Source organism: Apium graveolens, chromosome 8 (genome assembly GCF_009905375.1).
Source record: "Apium graveolens cultivar Ventura chromosome 8, ASM990537v1, whole genome shotgun sequence".
Taxonomy (NCBI): Eukaryota; Viridiplantae; Streptophyta; class Magnoliopsida; order Apiales; family Apiaceae; genus Apium; species Apium graveolens.
The window spans coordinates 62,839,441-62,866,345 of record NC_133654.1 but is presented as its reverse complement, the minus strand read 5'-3'; the positions used below and the strand labels follow the sequence as shown (position 1 = coordinate 62,866,345).

At 38.0% G+C, this 26,905-nt stretch overlaps 1 protein-coding gene across 1 annotated transcript in view; it reads right to left on the bottom strand.

Annotated features, from left to right (window-relative positions):
- LOC141679640 (uncharacterized) overlaps positions 1–13,699 on the bottom strand; it is a 41,646-nt gene extending 27,947 nt beyond the window's left edge. The window contains exon 1 of the mRNA XM_074486087.1: positions 13,516–13,699. Coding sequence (XP_074342188.1) covers positions 13,516–13,699 — 184 coding nt within the window. The remainder of the gene's footprint in view (positions 1–13,515) is intronic.
- Between the last annotated feature and the right edge of the window lie 13,206 nt (positions 13,700–26,905).

The following is a 26,905-nucleotide window of genomic DNA, read 5'->3' as shown; positions in this document are numbered from 1 at the left end:
GATATACAGTGTTGTATGTATTTGTATTTACAGTAGTTTTCAGAATTTCTACAGTTTCATTTATTCCTGAACGGCTATCACTTACTTAAAAGTATCATTTAATTATTTTATTTGTGTTTTAATTCAAGAAAATATAAAAGCCCAATTGAATTCTTATTTTCACTTTACGCTTTCTTGCAATTATCATTCTCTTTCTCTCTCAATTCTCAAGTTTTTCTCTGCAACCTCTACTCACAACAATGGCACCAGTAGTCAAAATTATGTCTCAAACAGGATTTGTTTATGAAAAGAATAATTTCATAGTCTTGGTTGAAAAGAATGAAGCCCATTCTGATTATCACAAGATGATGGACTTCATCAAGAACTGCAAACTGAGCTGTGCAATGCTGGAAGCCCCAACCATCTACTGTGAAGTGATTGAGGAGATTTGGACAACTGCAGAGTTCAACTCCACAGATATGACTATTGCCTTCTCTCTCAAAGGTAAGGACTATTGCATTAATTGTGATGATATACAATCTTGCTTTAAGTTGCCTGAGAATAATGCCATGACACCACATACTGATAAAGATGTCTTTGCAATGCTAGATTCCATAGGCTATGCTTTTGATTCTGCTAGTTTAGGTAGTATTAGAAGGAAAGGCCTTAGGAAAGAATGGAATTTTCTTGGAGATGCCTTTATTAAGGTTTTCTCTTGGAAGATTAGCAATTTTGATGCTATCACTTCATCTCTTGTTAATATGCTCTATATGCTAGTTTATGATAGGTACTTTAATTTTAGCAACTGTGTTATGCTAGAATTAGGTTCCAGATTAGGCAACAAAGCTAATAGACCACATAACATCTACTTTGCTAGATTCTTTATGTTATTGGCTAACCATGTTGCTGAAGGTTTGGTTATATCCAATGAGAATAATAAACTCAAATGCTGGGCACAAGAGAAAAGGGTCCTTGCAGACCTTTTGAGAATGAACCTCAACAGCCAGGTGCCATTGGTATACTTGCCAATCATGAATGCACCACAGGTAAGTGAGGTAAATGTTTCTATAACTCCTACTATTTCCAACCCCAATGTTTCTTTGCCTTCTAGTGTGGCTATGGAACCTGTGTCATTGTCCAAACAGGCTCCTACCAAAGCCACCAAATCTAAAGTTTCCAAAGTCAAGTCAAAGAAACCTACCTCTGTTGTTTCTCAAAAGACAACAGTTGTAACAACTACCATAAACCCTGAAGGGAGTGAACAGGGTGTGAGTGGTGAGGGGAGGGGTGAACATCAAAAAGCCCCCCAGGATAAGGTGGGAGAGGTGAGTGGTACCCAAACCAGCCAAGCCACAGTCTCTCAAAAGACTGTAGTGGTTCAAAAGGAGTCCAGCACATCCCTAGTTGCATCCTCCCAAAAGGATATAACTATTGAAAATAGTCCCCAACCAGGGACACAGAACAAAAGAGGGAGGGACACTGAAGCTACACATTCACCAATTCAAGCCTTTTCAAGGAAGAAGAAGGCCAAAACCCTAGTTTCCACACAAGGGACACACACAACACAGATACATCCACCAGTATCTGTGCCTTCTCAAATTCAGCTTGATGTGATTCCAGTAAATATGGAATCACAGCCCCATTCTCTCAATATAGAAACCCACCATTCCTCAAACTCTCCAACACCCTCTCTGGATGTGGATATGATATTCACATCAATTCCTGATTCTCCCTCATTAAAACTCAGGGAGGAGCCCCACTCAAAACCTGGTGATCATCATCTTTTAGATGATTTGTTGGATCATCAGCCAATTCTTTCAGATGTAGTTGCAGAATCTGTGTCACCACACTTAAAATCAATCCACACAGATTCAACAATTATATCACTTTCTATCTCTACATCATTTCCTTCTTCAACGGATATCTCTCATCCGTTGACAAGTGGTTGTTCTTCAACGGATAAGCTTAACAGCAGTTATCCGTTGATACCATCAGTTTCTACTTCAACGGATACTCCCTATCCGTTGATGGCCTCTACACACTTAACAGAAACAACTCCAACTGTAGAGGACATGGAAACTGTACAATCACTTTTAGGCTTGAGGGAAGGGAGTGATTTTTTGAGTGAGAGGTTGGGTTGCTCCCAGGCAAAAGGAGAGGTTGAGAGTCACCAAATGCATGTTATTTCTTCCAGCATGGCAAAAGTAAGTGAGAGGAGTGCCACCTTAAAAGGTGAAGGTGAGGGTGTGAGGGTGTGTGTGAGCCAGGGGGAGCCCCTGATGCAAGAAAAGAGAGAAATTGAGAGAAAGGCAGGTACAGAAGCTATAAGGGTGGATCCAGCCATTGCTAGTGAGTTAATGAAAGTGGATGATGCAGATAAGGAAAGACACTTTCAACAACATTACAAAGCTGTCATTGATAACATTTCCTTGGATGCTGACACTTTTACTCACCCTGTTTCAGCCTATCAATTATTGGCTGCACAGGGCAATGTGGAGGCAGAACAGACACTACACATTGTACACACTTCAGAATCTCTTCTTAGAGACAATGCTGCTGTCAACAGGCTGCCTTCTCAAGCTGGTGAGCCATCTGAAGAATTTGCAGTAAATTCTAATGATGATGACTCTAATTCTTTGAATGAGAGCATGAACTTAGGGGGAGTAGCAGGCCCAAGTTCTGTTCCTAATCTTCCTGCATGGGCATGGGCAAAACCATCAACACCAGGAGAGTTTGGTATCACTTTGGTCAAACAAGTCATGACAATTCAGCAGGCCATTCAGGAGACTCAGGATGCTGGTACCAAGGCAATTCTTTAAGCTCATCTGGAATCTCTGCATCTCTTGCAGTTGCAGCATTACCAGCAAAATCTAAGTGTGGATGAGCTCAAGCTGGACATTGCTGATCTGAAATCCTACAATGCTGAGCAATTGGATTCAGTTATACCCTATGGTACTATGCAAGATTTGTTGGGGAGACTGAGGAAGGCATCTGATGTTGACAAGAGGCTGGCCAGATTGGAAGATAGGGTTCAAATCATTGAAGACTCTATGGTCACCATTCTTCAGAATCAACAAACTCAAACAAATCTACTCATGTAGCTGGCACAAGCACAAGGCTTGACCCCTACCCTTGATGATAACAAAAAGGGGGAGAATAAAGGGGAAGGGGAAGGAGAGCCATCTACAACAGTTCAGATTTCTCAAGTGCTAGTTCCTGTCATCACAACTTCTCCACCAATTCAAGTCAAAGGAAAGCTAGATGGAATTAATCTAATCCAGATAGCAGCAGCTGAATTGCAAGTCAAAGAGCAAAGGAAGAAGATTGATGAAAAGATGCAACTAATATTTGGTTCTACAACTTCTCAATCACAATCTGTGAAGCATAGCACAAAAGTGGAATCAATTATTATGAAACTCAAGCTAGTAGGGAGGCATAAGGATGGAGAAACTTCTTCCAAAGATCTGCAACCTATGGTTCTCAAGCCCAACAACAGATCCAATAAGGACTCTACAAAGAATCCTCTAAAAGAGGTAGATTTTCCTCTTCCAAAAGCTGATGAGGACAAGCTTTTAGGTAGAAGTATTGCATATCTCAAAGAGACCATGGATGAGGCTGTAAGGAGAAACATGGCTATTATCTTCAGAGAGGGAAAAAGCATATGTGTGATGCAAGGACATCCCAAATTCTCAATAGCCAAGAGGGAAGAAACCAAAAGGTTGAAGGAAGAAGCCAAACAGCTAAAGGCTGACAAAAGAGCACAAGCAAAGCTTGAAAAACAGCTAAAGTCAAGTCAGGCTGAAGAACAGAAAGAAATTGAAGACAAAGGTGAAGATGAAGCTATGGGGGACATGGTTGGTACTGAGATGGAGGAAAGAAGTAAGGAAGAATGGCAGAAAGGGAAAAGAAAGAAGGTCAATGCAAAGAGAAAGAAGGTAGATAAGACTGAAGAAACCCAATCAATATCCAAACCACTACCCTCTATTCCTGAACCCATTGTACCTGACCCCTTCATGAACATTCATGGTGAAACAATCATTCCCAATGAGGAACCAATTGATTGGGACACCATCAAATTGCCCACCTTCTTAACCTCTTCTCCACCATCAAAGAAGCAGAAAAGAAGAATCAAATCAACACCCTCTAAAGCCTCAATCAAATTCACACAGAAGCCTAAGCCTAAACCTCAAACCTCTAAAGATGATTATGTTCACATCTGTGACATAAAAGAATTTTCAGACATTGAACTCTATCTGGATGAGGTGGAGGATGTAAGGGGAATAGCTGCCTACAGACAGCTACCAGAAAGACTAGTGTTCAAATACAAAGGAGCTGGGGAAAGAACATGGCCTCTTCACAGAATTCTGAATGAAGGCTAGTCTACCTTGATTAGAGTCTACTCAGCCATACATAAGGATTCTGGCTTTACCAGAACTACCAGGACTGAGATTCTCAACAAGATTGCCAACATAAGGAAAACTTGGAGGAAGCCCAATGCCTTGCCTAGAACTTTACTCATTCAAGAGAGAGGTATTACAATTCACAAATCACCTCATTGGTTGATGGAGTTCAGAGACAACAAAGGAGTCAGAAGATTTTTCAGAATTGAAGATCAGCTAAAGATTGCCAGTAATGAAACTCTCAAGGATATGCAATCTAAGTTAGATATCAATGAAGAAGATGAAGCTGAATTCTACAGACAACTTTAACTTCAAATAGAGGAGAATGATAGGAGGCTAGGAAAGAAAACCAGGGATCAAAGGAAAAGAAAGTAATTTGCTCATGCTAAAGGAGCACCCTTGGAAACAATGTATTTCTTCAATTTCATCTCAGCATATACACTTTTGCAGCACTTTTGAATTTCTGCTTTGTTACAGTTTATATATTTGTTAAGTGTTTTATTATCATCAAGCTAAACCCAAATTTATGCCTACAGTTCTAGTAGACATAAATAGGGGGAGATTCAGCAAAACACTTAAATAGAAATCTAGTGTTTGTAGCCTCAACGGATAAGACCATCTTGGCTATCCGTTGAAGGAGTAACCTTACTTAGCAATAAGTTTGGTATTGTAGCACATCTCACTCTCTGGTTTCAAGCTGTAATTCTTAGATGTTGTTAGGAGATAATAAGTCATGTTGACTACTAATGGATGTACAAATAGGAGGGCTAATTGTAAATATTTCATGCCTTGTAATTTTGTATAAGTGAAGAAGTGTCAACGGATATTGAAGACCTTCAACGGATAAGAAACTAAGCTTCAACGGATGTCTCTAACGCTTCAACGGATAAAGCTTCAACTGCTAGAGCATCAACGGATAAAGCCATCAACGGATGAAAGCTTCAACGGATGCACTGCTAGAGCATCAACGGATAAAGCCATCAACGGATGAAAGCTTCAACGGATGCTCAGTCTCATAGCAGTTGATAGTGACAGTTAACAAAGCTGACAGAGGCACATGGATTGATAGAGATGTGGTAGCCTATTTCAAGAACATCAGAAAAAGCAGCCGTTTTTAGTCTGGTTCAAAATGGAAAGTCAACAAATAATTCCATATTACACTGGATAAAAATGGAACAAAAACAAGTGGAGAACTATTGTCTTATTGTACTTTATCTTTGTCTTCACTTGTAAACTTGGTGTTATATAAACCAAGTAGTAGCTAGTAATTAGGTGTGAATTTTCCCTGAGCTGTTTAGAAATATCAAGAGAGAAAATCATCTAGTTTGTACTAGGAAGCAGCTTGATTTAGTTTTGAATCACAAATTTTCTGAAATAACACATCTCTGGTGGAACAACAAATCCACCAGAAAAGTTTTTAAGTTCTTTGTGTTTATTACATTTGTGTTTGAATATATATCTGTCTGCATCAACTCCAAGCAATTCACACACATTTGATCACTCAAACACTTAGCCTTACAAACTGCTCAAAACTTGAAAAAGTTTTGAGATTTACATTCAACCCCCCTTCTGTAAATCTCATTGTTAGTCCACTGGGAATAACAACAACGATATAAGGATGAAAAACACTTAATAAATAATGAAGTATGTCACAAGAGTATTAAGGTTCAAAGCATAAAGAAAACTAGCATCCATAGTTACAACGAATTAAAAGAATCACAAGATAAACGAATGCTTCCTCTTCTTCGTTGTTGCGTGCTAAAACGGTCTTCTCAATCTCCTTGCCTTCGCTCTCCTTGTTCTTGTTTTTTTTCTGAAAACGTCTAGCGCCAACAGAAGCCCAATTATACTTGAATTAATAAAATCCAGATTCTGAAATTCCGCACGCACGCGGTCTCCTGCTGCCTCCACGCGGCCGCTTGCTGGCACGCGGTTGCCTGCTTCTAGCGCGCGGTCGCGTGCTACCCTTCTGGAAAATACACAAAAACACTAGAAAACACTAGAAAACACGTCAAATACACAAAATATTTGAGTCCACGACACCAATTCAAGCTGTTATGAGACGCTCTAAGTGGTATAAAATGCCACTTATCACACCCCCAAACTTGAATCGATGTTTGTCCTCAAGCATCACAGACTCAATGTAATAACCCCAATTTTTGGAATTTTTGAAACCCTTATGAATAGTGTTTTGCTGATTATGCTGAATAAGAAAACTTTTCATGCCACACTATGTAGGGGTTCTTTTATTGATCTTCTGGGATATTATTAGTACTCTATGTGGTATATAAATGTATGTAATGATCGTCAGAATCCAAATCCGAACACTTTGATTTTTCCCGGAAATCTACCAGATATAGAAAGAATTGAGTATAAGGTAACAGAATAAAAAGGATTTGAATTCAAGGATTATAAGAGAGGATCATAAAAGGAATATAATGTATTGAGAAAGGTTAATGAAACCTAAGTAATAAGATCCCGGGTATGATCCCTCAAACGATAAACGAAAACGAAAGTTAAGCTAACCGCAAAACAGATCAGCGGTCATTAGGCAAGCAATTAAGAGTTAATCAAGGAGGTTAGGGATGATGATGTCATCAAACCAATAAGAGGAGGACAAGTGGGGGAGGGTAACATAACAAGGTGACATAAGCATGACAAAGAAAGGTGTGTTGTTGGTTGATTAAGAACCACACAAAAGTTACCATAGTAAAAGGTAATAAATCAAAACAAAACAAATCAACCAAGCCAACCAACAATTCATTTCACCAAAAATACAAAGTTATTTCCCTTTCTTCATCAAAAGCTCTCGGCTTTCTTCTTCTTCAAAGAAAGAAAAAGTCAAAATCCTAGCTCCAAGCTTTGTTAATTAGCAAGGTAATTATCTAAGACTCCTTATGCATAGATATAGCTATCCTATAAGTTTGAGCTTCTAATTAATTCACAATCTCTTCCTAAAAATCATGGAAAAAGAGGGTGAATAGTGTTTTTTAAGAACTAAAATTTTTGTTCTTGAGTTTTTGTTTAGATTAAGCTTGGATAAGGACTTTTAAGGGTGATTCCAAGCTAATTACTTGATTCTCCACTCTTCAAGGAAGGTATAACCCCTCCAAACCCTAAATTTACTTTGAGTATTAGGTTTAGTTTTGTTGTTATAGTTCATGAGAGGCTTGATTGTTGTGTATGTAGAGGTTAGTTGGTTTTGTGATGTTTTTGGAGTTGTAATTCCTGGATTATTGATTAATGAACTTAAGTATAGTTTAAATTCATGTTTGAGAATAGTATAAATTGATAATATTGAGTTTTTGGGGCTGTTATGGTGAAGTATGGATGGAGTTTGGTTGGGATGTTGATTGTGGGTTGGTTGTGGGTTGATTTGGAGTGGTATAAATTTGGGTAATCGCGTAAACATAGCCGTCGTAATGCCCGATTTACTTTAGACTGTTTTTGTTCTTAACATTAGGACCCGTGAACTCACTTCTAGGTTTTGACCATTGGTATGATTATATAGTTCATGTTACGAGCTTCGTTTTGATATGTGGTTCGTTTGAATCCGATGTACGGTTTAGGAGAAACGACCATTTTAAGTAACGGCGTTTCGCGAACGAACCATTACCCCTCTCCTTACTTTGAAACATAGGTTAAAGACCTAAAAGGACTAATTGGAATTTGAAACATTTATGTAAAGTGTATTAGGCAGTTGTTAAGGCACTCGCGAAAGAATCGCCTTAAAACTCTTAATGGTTAATTTATTAAAAATGGTGGAGCCGAGGGTACTCGAGCGACTTAAGAGAATCATTAAGCGCAAAGCGAGCGTTAGAGTCTAAATTGGTTAAAGTATAGATTTATAAGTGACTTTGGTTTAATTGCAACTTATATATTGTTTATAGGTTACCAGACTCGTCCCAAGCCATTTATAACCCCCAGTCGCTCAGGCAAGTTTTCTACCCATTATACTGTTGTTGTGATGTATACATATGTATATGCATTATCTTGTGATAGATGCATGATGGTTAATTAGCAAATCTTGCGATATATTGGAGCATGTGATATGGTATATATGCATGTCTGTTTCGTAATCTTGATATATACCTGTTGATTAAATGCTTATAGTTGCATATTACCTATGCTAGAGATAAGCAGTAGTTACGTATACCCTTAGTATAGGGGATCCAAAGGTGGACATTTTTCTAAAACCGGGAGTCGATGTTCCCGAGTATATTATATATATTTTTATATATATATATAGATATAGTTTTTAAGACTATGAATCGAATAAGGTTTATTCGATAACTTTATTTTATTAATGAATATTATTTTGAATATTCATTCGGGGGCTTATGACTCCGTTTATTTTATTAATGAATATTATTTTGAATATTCATTCGAGGTCTTATGACTCTGTTTATTTTATTAATGAATATTATTTTGAATATTCATTCGTGGACTTATGACTCCGATTATTTACTAATTATTATTCTTTATTTTATTAAAGAATAATGTGTCGATAATCAAACTCACTTTGATTATTCAAATAAAGATATTACTTTTGTATAAGTATATCTTTGGTTATTTAATATTCATTTCAAGTATAAGTTATACAACTTCTACTTCAATTATTTTTATAAAGATTATTCTTTATGGGAATATTATTTAAATAATAATATTCAGATATTTTCTAATATATCGGGACTGATTTATTTCATTAAATCAGCATTACTCCAAACACTCTTTAAAGTGTTTTCGAGTCTTCAAAATGATTTTTAAAAGTTAGAGCGGATCCCAAAACTCATTTTTTATATTTAAGATCTTCCTTTTAAAGAGGATTTAAATATTCGCTCAAAACCTGAGGGATCCGGCTCTGTGGTGTATTTTATATTCACAACGAGGTTGCTGCTTTGGTAAATGAATTGATTACTTACCCAACGTTCGGGAAGTAAGTCCATCTATTGAGTCGGCATAAGCAACATGGGCTCAGTGGGCGTCCATGAAAGTGTAAGTGGCTCAGTGGGAGTCCATCAAATGCGTAAGTGGCTGAGTGGCAGTCCAGCATAAGGTCCTATTGCGGCCAGGGTGATGACCAGTGGGGAATTCGTCCATCTACTAGTAGAAAAGGTTACTTATTGATATCTTTGCCTGATCAGCAAGATATCAGGTTTATGCCAAAATTCTTTTCTTTCCAAATTCATTGGATATTACAACTCTGTTCATACTTTGCATGACAGAGGTTTTCAAGAAATGTATGAGAGATATATATATGGATATATATATCGGGACTTAATGAAGTATCTCATAACTTCATTTCTTTTGAATGATATTTCAAGGATTGAATCTATTCAAATCATATCTTGTAGTCTCATCTATGTGATGAACTTTTGACACAGATTATACCTTGAACGGTGGTAGTTCAAGTAGTATTCGGAAAAGATATAAGTATATTGGAGTATCTTGTAACTTCATCTTTTAAACTTATATCTAGTAAATGATTATTTTGTGCATGTCAAAGATTTTCAGAAAAACGTTGAGACAAGGTTAGATATATGAGATCACCTTGCAACGATATTTTTATACAGTTATAAACTGGAACTTTGTGTATATGATGCATGGAAGAGGATTTCCAAGATTTTGAAAAGATATATATACATATATACTGAATATTTTGCGACTTGGTCGCGTTAAGTTATCAAACTTGGTTCATTTCTTCTTGACCAAGACTTTCATGAGTACGATGAGAATGTTCATACATTGTTAATTATTGTATATATTATTTCGGTGGGCTTGTTGCTCACCCTTGCTTTCTTCTTTCATCACACAACAACAGATAGAAAAGATGAACAGGACCAAGCTTCCAATTCGCAAGCGGTTAGGAAACGTTCCGCAGTTTTCAGGAAGCGTTGATGCCGTTGTAGCTGAGGTAGAAATTACCAATAGGCTAGACTTTCAACTTCTGATGTACCAGACTTATGTATCTATATGAATTGTAATAATGGCAAAGAAATGTAAATTTATTAAGAAACCCTTTTAAGGTGTAACGGTTTATAATGGTGGAATAAAATGACTTGTGTTATTTTTGGTATTCATCTCTGAGACTATAACTTGTGGTGTGTGTGTGTATATTGTGGGGTCACAGTACTCAGTAGTTGGTTGACTGTTAGGATTAAGTATTGATAAGGGAAATGGAACTCGTGACAACCCGAATCCCCGACCCCGGATTTGGGGGTGTTACACTCAAACTCAGAATAAAACTTGCATGAATGCAACTATATGAATGTTGCGATCCCCTCGCGATGACTAAACCAACCAACACATGACATATCAACAAATCCAATTAGACGAATAAAGATCAATCAAATCACGCAAGCTAACATACAACTAGAAACGTGGTGTGTGCGAATGCTTAACATATATGCTTCGAAACTAAATCAATCATCATAAATTATTATCCTCAAGGCAATCACACGCTTATACAAAGAATATATTCTAGACACAAAATGACTTATAACACTACAAGATTATTGGAGTTTCTTATGGAATCATGCTTTTATTCAACACATAAACAAATGCTTATTTGATCGTGCAATGAGTGAGGTCCATAAAAGACTTATGCAATGGTACCCATTTAGCGAGCGTTAGGTTAGCGGATCCCAGACTATAAAAGCCTTAGGTCACTAGGCACAAAGTCCCCTAAGAACTTAATAACTCGAATACCAAAGAGCTCACTCGTGATCAATTATGCATTAAACCGTATTTTTTTTTCTTTTCTTTTTTTTTCTATCATTTTTTTTCAATTTCTGAGCAAGTGCGTTTCGCTCCATCTTGCTCAACGCTAGACTACTCGTATACAATACGAGCCGGCTACTAGCCATTTGACGCCTAGCCACAACTAGCAATGAATTCCAATTTTTATCTCCATTTTTTATCTTTTCATGTCTTTTATCATTGAGGGCCTATCATACATTCTAAGTATAAGCAATAAATTAACCTCAAAAACCATCAAACCATGACAACGATCTAGTCCTTAAGCATACTCTAAGACTTAATGAAATTACAAGTGTTTCTAGCATGCCTATCAACCTAACAAGATTCAACATCACTCTAATGCCTATCACTACACTTGCATCAATATCACATATTAATCGATAAAGCAACACAAAGGGATCATGGTATATACATGAGCTATATGTCATGATAAATAAAGCTATAAAATAAAATAAACTATATGGCAAAAATATGCAACTACATGAACTAAACTATCATGAATATGCAACTATATGACACACACACAAATATGTTCCTTAACTACCACCCACAAACTTAAAATCTTCACTGTCCCCAGTGAAGGTAATAGAAAGGAACACAGGGTATACCTGTTAGTGTTTGTGCCCTAGAGACAACACTATTATGTTTATATTATGAAATATTTGGATTATTAATTCTGATTATATGGATTATTCGTTAGTAATTTATTATATCTTTATTTTCTGCGATAAGATGTTAGATTAATAAATGTCCTTGGAATATGATATGTAATTTTATATCTCTAAGTACGTGACTTAGAAATGAGATTATGAGAATAGTATCGATATTCCTAAAGATTCCTAGTCGAGTATTATTATTAAGGGACAATAATAATACATTAAGACTAGTGTGAATGTTGACTGATGATCATATCTCATTGATCATAGGTATAGTGATACTAAAGTCAAAACATAGGCACATGTATTATATACATGGTGCTGGAAGACCCAATGTGAGATTCTACATATCTGTTGTGTCATAAGTAATTCTCACAGTGATAATGATGTATTGGTCCTTAGACTTGAAATCATTATATTTCTATATGAGAATTAATATACTTTGGTTGCATCAAAAGTTACCTTTGACCGGGTGATGATAAAAGTGTATATTGGGTATATTATGAATCATATGAGAAATATGAATGATCTAGAAAGGATTTAACCCTCCTATTTTAGGAGTGATATTATTGGCCTCTTGTTTGAGTTAGACTATGAAATGCATGGCCATGCTCAAATGTTGATTTGATGTTATAGTCTACTCATCGATCAAGGAAACCTGGATTAAATTATGAAGAGGATGACACATAACATGCCTCGAGTATAATCCATAATATATGGTTAAAAGGATTAAAGTACATTGTACATTATACACAAAAGGTTTAATCGATCACCGATTTAATTATTATTACTTGGGTAACAATGATGTATTACTAGATGCCGCTCATTGTTTATGATTTTAAATTAGATTTAAAATTGTTGCCAACGTAATAATAACCTAAAGGGTCGCACAAAGAATGATTGGAGGATTATTTAATTTAAATTCAGATTTAAATTAAATGTAAGTAATTCAAATTATTTGTTATTAATTAATTGTGACTTAATTAATTAAATAAATAGGAAATTCGAATTTAATATTAAATTCGAAATTAAGTTATTGGATGATTAAGTGAGACTTAATAATACAATAATTAGAATTTCGAATTTAATAATAATAATAACTCTAAAATTAAGTTTAGGGTTGGAGGCCCATTAGCTCTTGCATATATAATATCTTTTTCTAATAGAATTAGGGTTACACATTTTATTTGATAAAACATAAACCCTAGAACTTGAAGAGAGATAGAGAGAGCAAGAAGGCGGCCTCAAGAACGTGCTAGTACACACCCATCCTCCGGGCGATCATTCGTGTGGATACCTTCAAGGCGTAGATCGTTCCAGCGACGGGCTACGTGGTGATCATTCAAGACCCCCATCGTTCCATTAACGTAAAGCTTCTTAAGGTAAACATACTGAACTACGAATTAAATATTATTTTCGCATGGATCCTGCGGAGGGTTTCGATTTTAAAGAATTAAATTTACGTTTTCGTTGCATTTATGTGCTAAAACCCTTCAATACCTACTCATACGAATCATCATCATCACCCTTAGAAGGTGGAGTGTCAGGAGGTGGATAAGCAGAATCCTCACCAAAAATGGGCCATTGGATGTTAGCTCCAAGGCCTCTAAATGCAGTCCCAAGTGCCTGGGTGAGCACCTACGCAAACCGACTCTGTGACTCATACATCGCATCCATCCTCCTGGAAAGCCTTCTGTACTAGACATCAGCCAATCCCGAACCATCTCCTCCCTGGGCTCTCAAAGAACCTACCTCTTCCTGAACCTGACTGGGCCTAGCCATGGTAGCACCAGCTGCTGGAACTCCTCTTGGAAGGTGATACCCCAAACCATGTGACTCGGGCTCTCCACCCGTCCACTCCTGCATTGCATTCAAAGTCGATGAATCATTAGGAGCGGTCGGCATCTGCAGCTGCTCATAAGAAGGCCACTGGACTCCACATTCCTTGCAAAGCTTCGTGACAATAGAGGCATACGGGATAGAGTACTGCGATTTACCCCTCAAAAACTTCAAAATCCCTTGGTAGATGTACTCACCAAGCTCCACATAATATTCAACATTCGGAATCCCCCATAACAACCTCGCCCTCTCCACTGTAACCTCATGTGCATGCGAAGAAGGAAGAATATTAGCATATATAAATGCATTCCAAGCATGAGCATACTTGTTCATCGCGACAGCAGGAAAAGTATGATAATCGTTGGATCCCCTTTTGAACTTCCACACTGTGTCCGGCTGACAGAGAGTAGCAATAATCAAGTCCAAATCAAAGTCCTCAGGGGCCTTTGAATTCCAGTTCTCCTCCTATGGTTTCCTTTATCGTTGTCCAATCACACGGCGAATCGCCTCGGGCTAATAATCAACAGTAAGCCCATGAACAACAGAAAACCCATTCTTGTCGGCCTTGGCGTTCACATAGAACTCGCAAATAATACTCATCGGTACCACCTCAGTTGACTCGCAGAATGTAATCCATCCCTTCTCAGCAATCATCGACAGCAACTCACCATCCCTCCCTGATGGCAATAACCCCCTCTCCCTCATAATCGGCTTAGTCAGAAGCTTGGCGTACTCTTCTTCAGCAGCCCTATCCAACAATCGGGGCCTCGCAGCAGTATTCCTCGAAGAATCAGTAGCAGTCGGATTGGTGCTGCTGCTACCCACAGTTCGCGATCTCTTTCGGGCCATGAGAACTGAGAATAAGAGTTAGAGAGTTTGTGTTTGGTGTGTAGCAAAGATTTTGTAGAGTTGAAAGTGTGTGGCATGTGTATGTAGAGGTTGTATGTATTTATAGGGCAAGATTAGGGTTAGAATTTAATTAGGAGTGGGGATTGTGGCTAAGTAGGGGAAGAAATTGTGGGTTAATGGGTTATATTTGTTTGTGAATTATTTTTTTTTGTTTTTTTTTTAGGCTGAAAAATGATTTTTCAAAAGGCAGGGACGCACGCGGTCGCATGGTACCAGCACGCGGTCGTCTGCTGGCACGCGGTCGCGCGCTCCTAGCACGCTGGCGCATGCTAGGCTACTGGGAAAAAAAATTCTTCTAATTTTTTTCGGATTTTTTTGGGTTTTTAGATAAAGTACTAAATTTTAAGGTGTCATATGGTCTCATACCTTGGGTTTCCTCCCAAGAAGCGCTTCTTTTACGTCATTAGCTTGACGTGGAGTTATGCGATCAAGTTGACAATAAAACGGCACTAACCACTTCACGGTTTGCCGTATCCTCATAATAGTGCTTCAATCTATGACCATTTACTTTGAATGCTTGGCCCGGATCGTTCTCAAAAATCTCCACCCCTCCATCTGGAAACACAATTTCGACGATAAATGGTCCAGACCACCCTGATTTCAACTTTCCAGGAAAAAATCGGAGACGAGAGTTGAATAGAAGAACTTGTTGCCCCGACACGAATGACTTAAGCAATAGCTTCCTGTCATGCCACCTTTTTACCTTTTCCTTGTACATTTTGTTGTTCTCGTACGCTTGAAGTCGAAATTCATCAAGTTCATTTAACTGAAGCATTCGCTTTTTCCCAACTGCATCTAGATCAAGGTTTAACTTCTTCAATGCCCAATAAGCCTTATACTCAAGCTCCACTGGTAAATGACATCCCTTACCATAGACAGGTTGAAATGGGGATATCCCAAGTGGAGTCTTGTATGCTGTTCTATAAGCCCAAACAGCTTCATCAAGCTTCAAAGACTAATCTTTCCTTGACGGACAAACGACTTTCTCTAGAATGCACTTGATCTCTCTATTAGACACTTCAGCTTGACCATTAGTTTGCGGATGATAGGCAGTAGCAATACAATGATTCACATTGTAGCGTTGCATTATAGAAGTGATGTCACACCCCCAACTTAAATAGCAAAATAAATATAGCTATTACATTATTTTAATGAAGAATACACAACCAAAATCCAAGATCTTACAGTTTAGGGTTTGGAACAGCCCAACACTACCAACTATTACATCTGATTACAAATACCGAGTCCTCACACAACTATTATTACTTATTCTACCTGAGCTCGAACATAAGCATCAGCATCACAGGTCTTACGGGCAGTCTGCTTGAATCTAACCATAGATGCTAGCTGTAATATAAGGGTAAAGCAAGAAGTAAGCCAAATGCTCAACAAGTGCTAACAGTACGACACAGAACATAAATTGAGATATACTTTTAAGAATGATAATGGAAATACATAACCAAAGGTAATGAGAGATAAAAACTATGTGAGATGGCATCATTTTGCTTGCATCAAAACAATTTTAAAATCATGTCTTAATCAAAATCATTTTATGACGCTACGGATTACAGCCGGTGATCAGCCGCGAAGTAATCCCGAACCTCACTGGGTTCTAAAACATTAATGGGAATCCCTAGGCAACTTTTAAGCCTAATATAAGTGTGGAAAGGACTCGCGTCTCAGTCCAGATCCACTATTCAAGAAAACATTTATCCCCCTTTGGGACTAAAAACCCACATTTTAATTATTTTTAAAACTGATGCCGATTTATGACAAAATCTCTTTTGACTGTAAACATTTTTATCAAGGGATTATAGATCAACTCGAAACACGGGAAACAAGGTACTGAATATCAGAGCCATGATTCACAAAACTATTCTCTATTCAAGTAATTGAATGGTTTTTATATATCAATGATTGGACAAGAGGATTTAGTGAGGCTAATGGATAATATGAAGGGTAATGCCAATTTGGGCTCAAAGCAATGGTTTCTCATAAAGGTTCAATTGCTGGATCATCAAGAAGGTAAGCTTCATGAATACTAAGGGTGTTAAGGTATGAAGAATGAACTTTAACTCAGGACATATCAGAATTGTCAAGCTTTAGGATAAGAAAGAGGGTATCAATCAATGAGGAATCAAGCTGGTAAGTATCTGACTATCAGAATTCAAAGTAAGGTTCTATAGGGATTCAAGTATCAGGATGAGATATTAATACTTAGGAAACATCAACATGTTAATCAAGAGGATCCATCAAGTAATATATCAACTCTTCATTTTATCATGGCATTAAACTATCATGAAGGACTTTTGAACTACTTGCAATACGTACTCGAAGGTTCATGGCATCTCTATGTAACTCAAAGATAAACAAAAGATACGCTTGATTGAAATATATCAAAATGACTCAGGATAATTGCATCAATATATAAGAACTATTTGTAGTAAATACGAAGGTCAAGTTGAATCACTTGCCTTGAGATAGGCTGGTCTGGTCTGACTGGTAGGAGCAACAACTGGAGCTTCACTCGACTTTTATGGAAAGTTTTCCCTCGTCTCGAGATCCTACATAAATAATAATAATAATCCTCATTATAATATATTCTCACCAACTTAACCTATTTACAACTCGAAATTAAACACGGATGGCACTTAGGCCTAAATGCACTTAATTTATATTCACTTTTAAATTACAATTGCACACACATAGCCACATATTCACATATCATATATTAACACCAAATAACACCATATATACCATAATGCAACACTAGGCTTGGATGATCTCGACTCACAACTTAAGTCACTTGGTCGCTAAACTAGACAAGGTCTTCTAATTTCGGTTTCCTAACTCGATGTGCCTTTCCTAAATTATCCAAAACCTATTGACCCTCACTTGTGCCTTTTTCTCTACTGACCTTATAATATCTTACAACTATGGTGGTCGACCTAATACTCACTTCTAAGTGTTCTAAAACTATGTGATAAGTGATAGTGCTCACTGGTGCAAATTTCAGAATGACAACTATGGTTTCTTGAGTACATTAGACACTCTTAAACTACAATTTTTCCTTCAAAATTTTTATACAAGACTCTCCTGACCTAAGGGAATCTCACAAACTTGATGTGGCTCAAGGGCCGGGCTTGGGCCTTCTTGGGCCTAAGCTAAAAGTCCAAGGTTCCCCTGTTTTTCTGGGCAGAAAATGCCCTGACTTGAATTAACTTGTGACACATGGTTCTAGCTCAAATCCTATGAACTATGGTTGGAAAAACTTCTCTGACATACCCTCTAACTAAGGCCCAATTGGTCCTAATGAGGGCCTACCCATGACATGGTCAAATTTCCCTATTTCTAAGTTGCAACAAAACTGTCCCCTGCTGGACAGATTTTGTGATTCTACTTGTGCACCTAACCAAATGACATGCAAACCTCCAACAAACTCCTAAAACCTTTTATATACTCCCAATACTAACTTCTGGTAGCTTTGGCCTCAAAGTGCACACCAATGACATGGTCAAAACTCACTCTAAACCTCAGGGTGCTATACTGATTTTTCTGCAGAAACTATAACTCTCATTTTCCAAGGTTTTGACTTGACAAACCCAACTAACAACAACTAAATACTTAAACCAAGACTTATATATGGTATTCTACTGAACTAACTCCCTTTCTCTCAAAATAACCTTGGTGAGATCATCCTTACCTAAGGTACAATTATGGCAAAACAAAAGAGACTACACTTCACAAATCACAAATCTTCATGCTTTTGAAACAACAAGATATATATTTTTATAAAAGATAACCACGAATTATTACCATGCAACAAGAAGCATAAATAAATATTAACACATTATTCCTACTGAAATTAAGGCTCACTAACAAAATCTTTCCAAAAGATCAAAATCTGACAACATTCTAAGAGAAATCCACATGCATGCATGCCTTCGGGTTTTTCAAACCAAAACAACATATTTTCTATATATGTTCTATCATAACGTTGACATGAAAGCCTAGCATAAGGTATACCTAGATGATCACTTAGCATGCAAAGAGTTTTATCAAGACTTCACTAAGATTTTCATGTTATCATCACAAAAACACACAAAGTGGAACATGACAACCAAAACACCATCCATTCGACTCCTATCAAGTCATGGCCGAATGGATTAGGGTGAAAACAACAATTGCATGAGTGTAGCATACTCATGTCTAGCCATTCTCAACCCTTTGCTACTATAACTCATGGTGAAAGCCTTGAATTCACAAGAATCAAGGATATTCACTTGGAGTTTTAACAAAACACCACCATGCAAGGTCAACACATAAGTTTTTCTACTCTACACTCTTAAGATATACAAGAACAACATGTAGGGAGTAGGATTACTTGATAATAGGATGACTATTTGAGTGAGAAATGAAGAAAGAAGGGGATGGGGGCTCGGTTTTTGGGAATTGCCGAGAGGGGAGGGGGAAAAACCGAGAGGAGGGGGAGGAAAGGAGGAGTGTGGAAATGGTGGGGTGAATGTGGAGTAATAATCATGTTAGTTTGGTTTTTATTTGGACAAAAGTGAGTGGATTTGAGATTTTACAAGAGTAACCTTCCAATTATAGTTAGGTAGATTTGCATGCAAGGGTAAAGGGGTAATTTGGTTAGTAGAATGAAAGTGAGTGGGGTTGGAAATGTCTTCCTTGCCCCTAAGTTGAATTGGAAGAGTATTTGCATGCAAGGGTAGCCACGTAATTTGCTAATTATAACAAATAAAATTTATAAAGATTTATTTTTATAAAATAAAATACAAGTTCAAAAATTATAAAATTTATATCATAAAATAACTTGGATTTTTAGAGACTTTATAAAATCATTTTCAAAATTTGTGAACAAAATACCTTTTAAAAGAAATTTTTTCCAAAGCTTAGAATATTCCTTATAAATCAGAAATAAATAAATTAAATAAACTCTTGCTTTGAAAAATCATATACTACACAAAGCAAATTTATAATGCAGAAATTTTCACTCACACTAGCGTACAATCATTGAATATATTTTTATTTGACTTTAATATTATACCCAATCCACAAATAATATTACATAAAATGCCGGTCATAACATCCTCTCCCCCTTAAGGGATTCTGTCCCCAGAATCTAAGAGAAAAGATGAGGATGTCGGGAACGCATATCAGACTCTAACTCCCAAGTCGACTCTTCGACCTTTGGGTTCCTCCAAAGTACTTTTACTAACTTTACTGATTTATTTCTAAGACTCTTTACTTGCCAGTCGAGTATTTTAACCGGTTGCTCCACAAATGACAGGTCTGCCTGAATTTCTACAGGTTCATATTCTATCACATGGCTAGCGTCTGGATTGTACTTCTTAAGTAACGACACATGGAACACATTATGCACATGCCGATACTAAGGTGGTAAGGCCAACTCGTAGGCCACCTTTCCCACTTGACTCAAAATCTCAAAAGGACCTATGTATCTAGGTGCTAACTTCCCTTTCTTGCCAAATCTTATCAACCCTTTTCTAGGTGACACCTTCAGCAACACAGCTTCGCCAATTTGGAATTGAACGTCCTTACGCGCTGGATCTGCATACTTCCTCTGTCTATCTTGAGCAGCAAGCAACCTTTTCTGAATTAACTTGACCGAGTCATGCAACTGTTGTACCAAATCCGAGCCGAGAATTCTTCCTTCTCCCACTTCATCCCAACTTGTTGGTGATCTACATTTTCGCCCGTACAAAGCTTCGTATGGTGGCATGCCGATACTGGAATGATAGTTGTTGTTGTAAGAGAACTCAATCAACGGCAAATGGTCGTCCCAACTTCCTGCAAAATCGATTGCACAACTGTGCAACATATCTTCAATTGTTTGAATTGTCCTTTCACTCTGGCCATCAGTCTGCGGGTGGTACGCCGTGCTCATATTCAGCTTCGTGCCAAGACATTCCTGAAATTGCTTCCAGAATCTTGAGTTAAATCGGGGATCTCTGTCTGAAACTATTGATACGGGTACTCCATGCATTAGTACGATTTCGCGCACATACAGATGAACCAACTTGTCCAATGACGACTTCTCGTTTATTGGAAGGAAATGCGCCGACTTCGTAAGACGATCAACTATAACCCATATTGCGTCATGTCTGGATTTCATTCGCGGTAGTCCCACTATAAAGTCCATAGCGATATTTTCCCATTTCCATTCTGGAATCTTCAGGGGCTGAATTAATCCGCTTGGTCGTTGATGTTCTGCCTTTACTTTCTGACAAGTATAGCACTTCGCAACCCATTCTACCACGTCTCGCTTCATATTTGGCCACCAAAAGTTCTTCTTTAAGTCTCGATACATCTTGGTGCTTCCCGGATGGATTGAAAATTTCGAATTGTGGGCTTCATGGAGGATCTCATTCTTTAATTCAGGTACATGGGGAATCCTTATTCTGGACGAAAACCTTAGTATCCCTTGCTCATCCCTTTGAGTATCAATCTCCTCTCCAGATAACTGTTTCTTCTCTTTCTCCATTACTTCTTCTTGACACTTCTTTATCTTTTCCACTAGTGTTGGCTGAAAGGTCATTGCACGATAAACTTCCTCAACTTTTCCATAAGCACAAAGTTCCAATTCCTATTTTTCGATTTCTTTAGATAACTCTTTTGATGTTATCATCATATTCAATCTCTCCTTCCTACTCAGAGCATCGACCACTACGTTCGCCTTTCCAGGATGGTAATTTATCGAGCAGTCATAGTCCTTGATCAGTTCCAGCCATCTCCTCTGCCTCATATTGAGCTCTTTCTGAGTAAAAATGTACTTTAAACTCTTGTGATCCGTGTAGATTTCACACTTCTCTCTATAGAGGTAATGTCTCCAGATCTTGAGTGTGAACACTATGGCGGCTAGTTCCAAGTCATGCGTCGGGTACTTTAACTCATGCGGCTTCAACTGTCTTGACGCATATGCGATCACTTTACTGTGTTGCATTAACATACAACCCAAACCCTTATGTGAAGCGTCGCTGAATATTACAAAATTCCCTTGATCATCTGGAAGTACCAACACCGGAGCTGTTACCAACTTCTGCTTTAACTCTTGAAAGCTATCTTCACATTCTGCACTCCATTCAAACTTTTGATTCTTTCTGGTTAACTTGGTCAATGGCGTGGCGATCTTCGAGAAATCCTTGACGAATCTTCTATAGTATCCGGCCAATCCTAGAAAACTTCGCACTTCCGTAGGAGTCTTTGGCCTCTCCCAACTCATAACTGCCTCAATCTTTGTCGGATCCACTTTAACTCCCTTATTTCCAATAACATGCCCCAAAAATTGAACTTCCTTTAACCAAAACTCACATTTGGTGAACTTGGCATACAACTTCTCTTGTCGGAGTATCTCCAAGGCTATCTAGAGGTGCTGCTTATGTTCTTCTTCCGACTTAGAATAAATAAGGATGTCATCAATAAATACCATGACAAATTTGTCCAAATACTTCTTAAATACCCGATTCATCAGATCCATAAATGTGGCCGGAGCGTTGGTCAATCCAAACGGCATTACTAGGAATTCATAATGCCCATATCTGGTCCTGAATGCGGTCTTAGGAATATCTTCTTCTTTGATCTTTAATTGATGGTATCCCGATCTCAAATCAATCTTCGAAAAGCATTTTGCTCCCTTCAACTGATCAAAAAGGTCATCTATCCTTGGTAGCGGGTAACGGTTCTTAATCGTCACCTTATTCAACTCCTGGTAATCTATGCATAGACGCATACTCCCATCTTTCTTCTTTACAAACAGAACAGGTGCTCCCCAAGGCGACGTACTTGGTCGTATCACTCCTTTATCCAATAATTCTTGTAGCTGGCTCGCCAACTCTTTCATTTCTGCTGGTGCCATCCTATATGGGGCCTTTGAAACTGGTTCCGTGTCTGGAGCAAGGTTGATCTCAAACTCAATTTGTCGATCTGGTGGTAAGCCTGGTAGTTCGTCGAGAAACACATCGGGAAACTCGCTAACTACAGGAATATCTTCCATGCTGAAGCCGCCTCTCTCTGAATCCACTACATATGCTAGGAACGACTCACAACCTTTTCTAAGCAACTTCTTAGCCTGAACGATTGTAAGAAATAGTTGCTCTTGCCTCTGCCCCTTAAATACTACCTTCTCTCCACTCTTCGTCTTTAAATACACTCTCTTGGTCTTACAATTAATCTGAGCGCTATTCTCTCCTAACCAATCCATTCCTAAAATTATATCAAACTCTCCCAACTTGAAGAGTATCAAGTCGGCTGAAAACTTATATCCCGAAATATCGATCTCACACTTTGGACAAAATTGATTCACAGGAATCTTCTCTTGGTTTGCAATTACCACATTTACTACCTCACTCATAACCATTTTATCACATTGGAGCTTATCAACAAAAGATTCTGATATGAAAGATCTTGTTGCTCCCGAATCAATCAATACTTTAGCTTTGACATTATTGAGTAAAAGTGTACCTGCTATCACCTCAGAATTCTGAACAGCATCTTTCATCTTTAGATCAAATGTCCTTGCTGTTGCTTGCGGGGTTGGTGCGGGTGGTGGAGGTAATGCCAATACCTCAACTGGCACGCTTGCACTGGTACTTGCCATGTTCATCAGAGCTTTGACTGGTCCTGTTGCCTTACACTCCCTAGCCATGTGTCCAGTCTTCCCACACTTGTAGCACGTAACTCCTGGCTTCGGCATCTTGCACTCATTTGCCAAATGTCCCTTCTGATTGCACCTATAACAGGTCATGCTCAGCTTATTACATACTCCGAGGTGCCTTCTTCCACAGTGCTTGCATTCCGGTCTCTGAAACCTATTTTCTCCAACTTACCCTTAGCTTGCCTGGTTGTTTCCTTTTGATTCTTGCCTTTTACCCAAATTTCCCTTCTTTTGAAAATTTCCGCCCTTCTGAAAACCAATTCTCTTTACATTCCGATCTTGCGAACTTCCAGCTTCAGACTTTTCTCCATAAAATGGAACCTTCCTCTTCTTGTTATCCCTCTCTTTCCTTGACTGCATCCCATTATTCTCAATCAGAGCAGCTTTCTGTACTACTCCCGCATAAGTTTCAAGCTCAAACATAGCCACCCTATCTCTGATCCAAGGCTCCAATCCTTGCTGAAATTTCTTTGCTTTTTCCTCCTCAGTGCTGGTATACTTTGTCACAAACCTTGACAACTCAGTGAACTTCTTCTCATACTCCAATACAGTCATATTCCCTTGCTTCAACTCCAGAAATTTTAGCTCCATCTGATTCTGCATGTACTTAGGGTAATACTTGTCCATAAATAACTTTTTAAATCTCTCCCAAGAAACCTGATGAGTGACTTCCATAGCCTTTACTGATTCCCACCAATAGATAACTTTTCCCTTCAAGAAGTAAGTCGCATACGGCGTCTTCTGATCGTCTCCTAACTGCACCAACTCAAAAGCCCTTTCCATCTCCTTGATCCATGTGTTAGCTATCACTAGATCAGTGGTATCATGAAATATAGGTGGATTCACATTCTGAAAAGCCTTGAAAGTGACAATTTGTCTAGGTGGTACTGGTGGTTCAGGTGGTTGGTGTGGCTCACGGTTATCTTGGTTTTCAATTCGTTGTTGAAGAGTTAGTTGTTGTTGAGCTATAGCATTGGTTTGCTGTTGTAAGGTTTCCAGTAGTCGAAGAATATTTGGGTCTGTGGTGAAGGTGGTTGTTGGGTTCTTCTTTTTGGGAGGCATGATCCTGAAATAAGAGTTATGTCAAAACAGATATAAATGATAAAATGATTCGAGGGTATCGCATGGCATTCTCATTTACATATGGGGTCAAATTTCCAAATTAAGCAGATATGATGATAAAAACATAAAATAACAGTTGAGAGCAAATGGAACAATAGCACATAATTATTGAAATTTTAAAGGTCACAGTACATAGGATTGGGACATAGTCTGATTCTAGGAATAACAGGCTTATTTAAAGGAAAAACGGAAACAATTGGGGATTCCATAGAGTCTGATAGTACAATAACATGAAAGGTAAATGGAAAGAACTAAGGCTCCACTCCATCTGAACGGGGCTTGGTAGTCTTTTCCTCTCGAAGCGTCTTCACAATGCTCTGGAGCTCATCCGCCACCATCTGAATGACATACTGGCTGGTACGGTCCCGGTGCGCTGGCATCTCCTCAAGCTTAGTGTTGACGTACCGAACCAAGGTCTCAAGTCTCGCAATCATCTGCTCCTTGGGCTTCCCTTCGTAGTTTCGGCTGTCCCGATACACGTTCTTCAGTCGGTCTATCAGTTGGTCGTACTTGCCCTGAAGCATGTCGAACTCGCGCCTCAACTCAGCATACACGGAGAAAGCAATAGTGTCGTCCGACCCAGAGGATGACGAGGAATGCGCCCTTTGCTGACAACCAATAAGAGGAGTATTAATAATAATTTACTTAACCTACTCTCTTGCATAATATCTATAACCTACACACAAATCCTATAACCTATTTGGGCTGTCCAGGGACTCTAAACCGTAGCTCTGATACCAAAACCTGTCACACCCCCAACTTAAATAGCAAAATAAATATAGCTATTACATCATTTTAATGAAGAATACACAACCAAAATCCAAGTTCTTACAGTTTAGGGTTTGGAACAGCCCAACACTACCAACTATTACATCTGATTACAAATACCGAGTCCTCACACAACTATTATTACTTATTCTACCTGAGCTCGAACATAAGCATCAGCATCACAGGTCTTACGGGCAGTCTGCTTGAATCTAACCATAGCTGCTAGCTGTAATATAAGGGTAAAGCAAGAAGTGAGCCAAATGCTCAACAAATGCTAACAGTACGACACAGAACATAAATTGAGATATACTTTTAAGAATGATAATGGAAAGACATAACCAAAGGTAACGAGAGATAAAAACTATGTGAGATGGCATCATTTTGCTTGCATCAAAACAATTTTAAAATCATGTCTTAATCAAAATCATTTTATGACGCTACGGATTACAGCCGATGATCAGCCGCGAAGTAATCCCGAACCTCGCTGGGTTCTAAAACATTAATGGGAATCCCTAGGCAACTTTTAAGCCTAATATAAGTGTGGAAAGGACTCGCGTCTCAGTTCAGATCCACTATTCAAGAAAACATTTATCCCCCTTTGGGACTAAAAACCCACATTTTAATTATTTTTAAAACTGATGCCGATTTATGACAAAATCTTTTTTGACTATAAACATTTTTATCAAGGGATTATAGATCAACTCGAAACACGGGAAACAAGGTACTGAATATTAGAGCCATGATTCACAAAACTATTCTCTATTCAAGTAATTGAATGGTTTTTATATAATAATGATTGGACAAGAGGATTTAGTGAGGCTAATGGATAATATGAAGGGTAATGCCAATTTGGGCTCAAAGCAATGGTTTCTCATCAAGGTTCAAGTGCTGGATCATCAAGAAGGTAAGCTTCATGAATACTAAGGGTGTTAAGGTATGAAGAATGAACTTTAACTTAGGACATATCAGAATTGTCAAGCTTTAGGATAAGAAAGAGGGTATCAATCAATGAGGAATCAAGCTGGTAAGTATCTGACTATCAGAATTCAATGTAAGGTTCTATAGGGATTCAAGTATCAGGATGAGATATTAATACTTAGGAAACATCCACATGTTAATCAAGAGGATCCATCAAGTAATATATCAACTCTTCATTTTATCATGGCATTAAACTATCATGAAGGACTTTTGAACTACTTGCAATACGTACTCGAAGGTTCATGGCATCTCTATGTAACTCAAAGATAAACAAAAGATACGCTTGATTGAAATATATCAAAATGACTCAGGATAATTGCATCAATATATAAGAACTATTTGTAGTAAATACGAAGGTCAAGTTGAATCACTTGCCTTGAGATAGGCTGGTCTGGTCTGACTGGTAGGAGCAACAACTGGAGCTTCACTCGACTTTTATGGCAAGTTTTCCCTCGTCTCGAGATCCTACATAAATAATAATAATAATCCTCATTATAATATATTCTCACCAACTTAACCTATTTACAACTCGAAATTAAACACGGATGGCACTTAGGCCTAAATGCACTTAATTTATATTCACTTTTAAATTACAATTGCACACACATAGCCACATATTCACATATCATATATTAACACCAAATAACACCATATATACCATAATGCAACACTAGGCTTGGATGATCTCGACTCACAACTTAAGTCACTTAGTCGCTAAACTAGACAAGGTCTTCTAATTTCGGTTTCCTAACTCGATGTGTCTTTCCTAAATTATCCAAAACCTATTGACCCTCACTTGT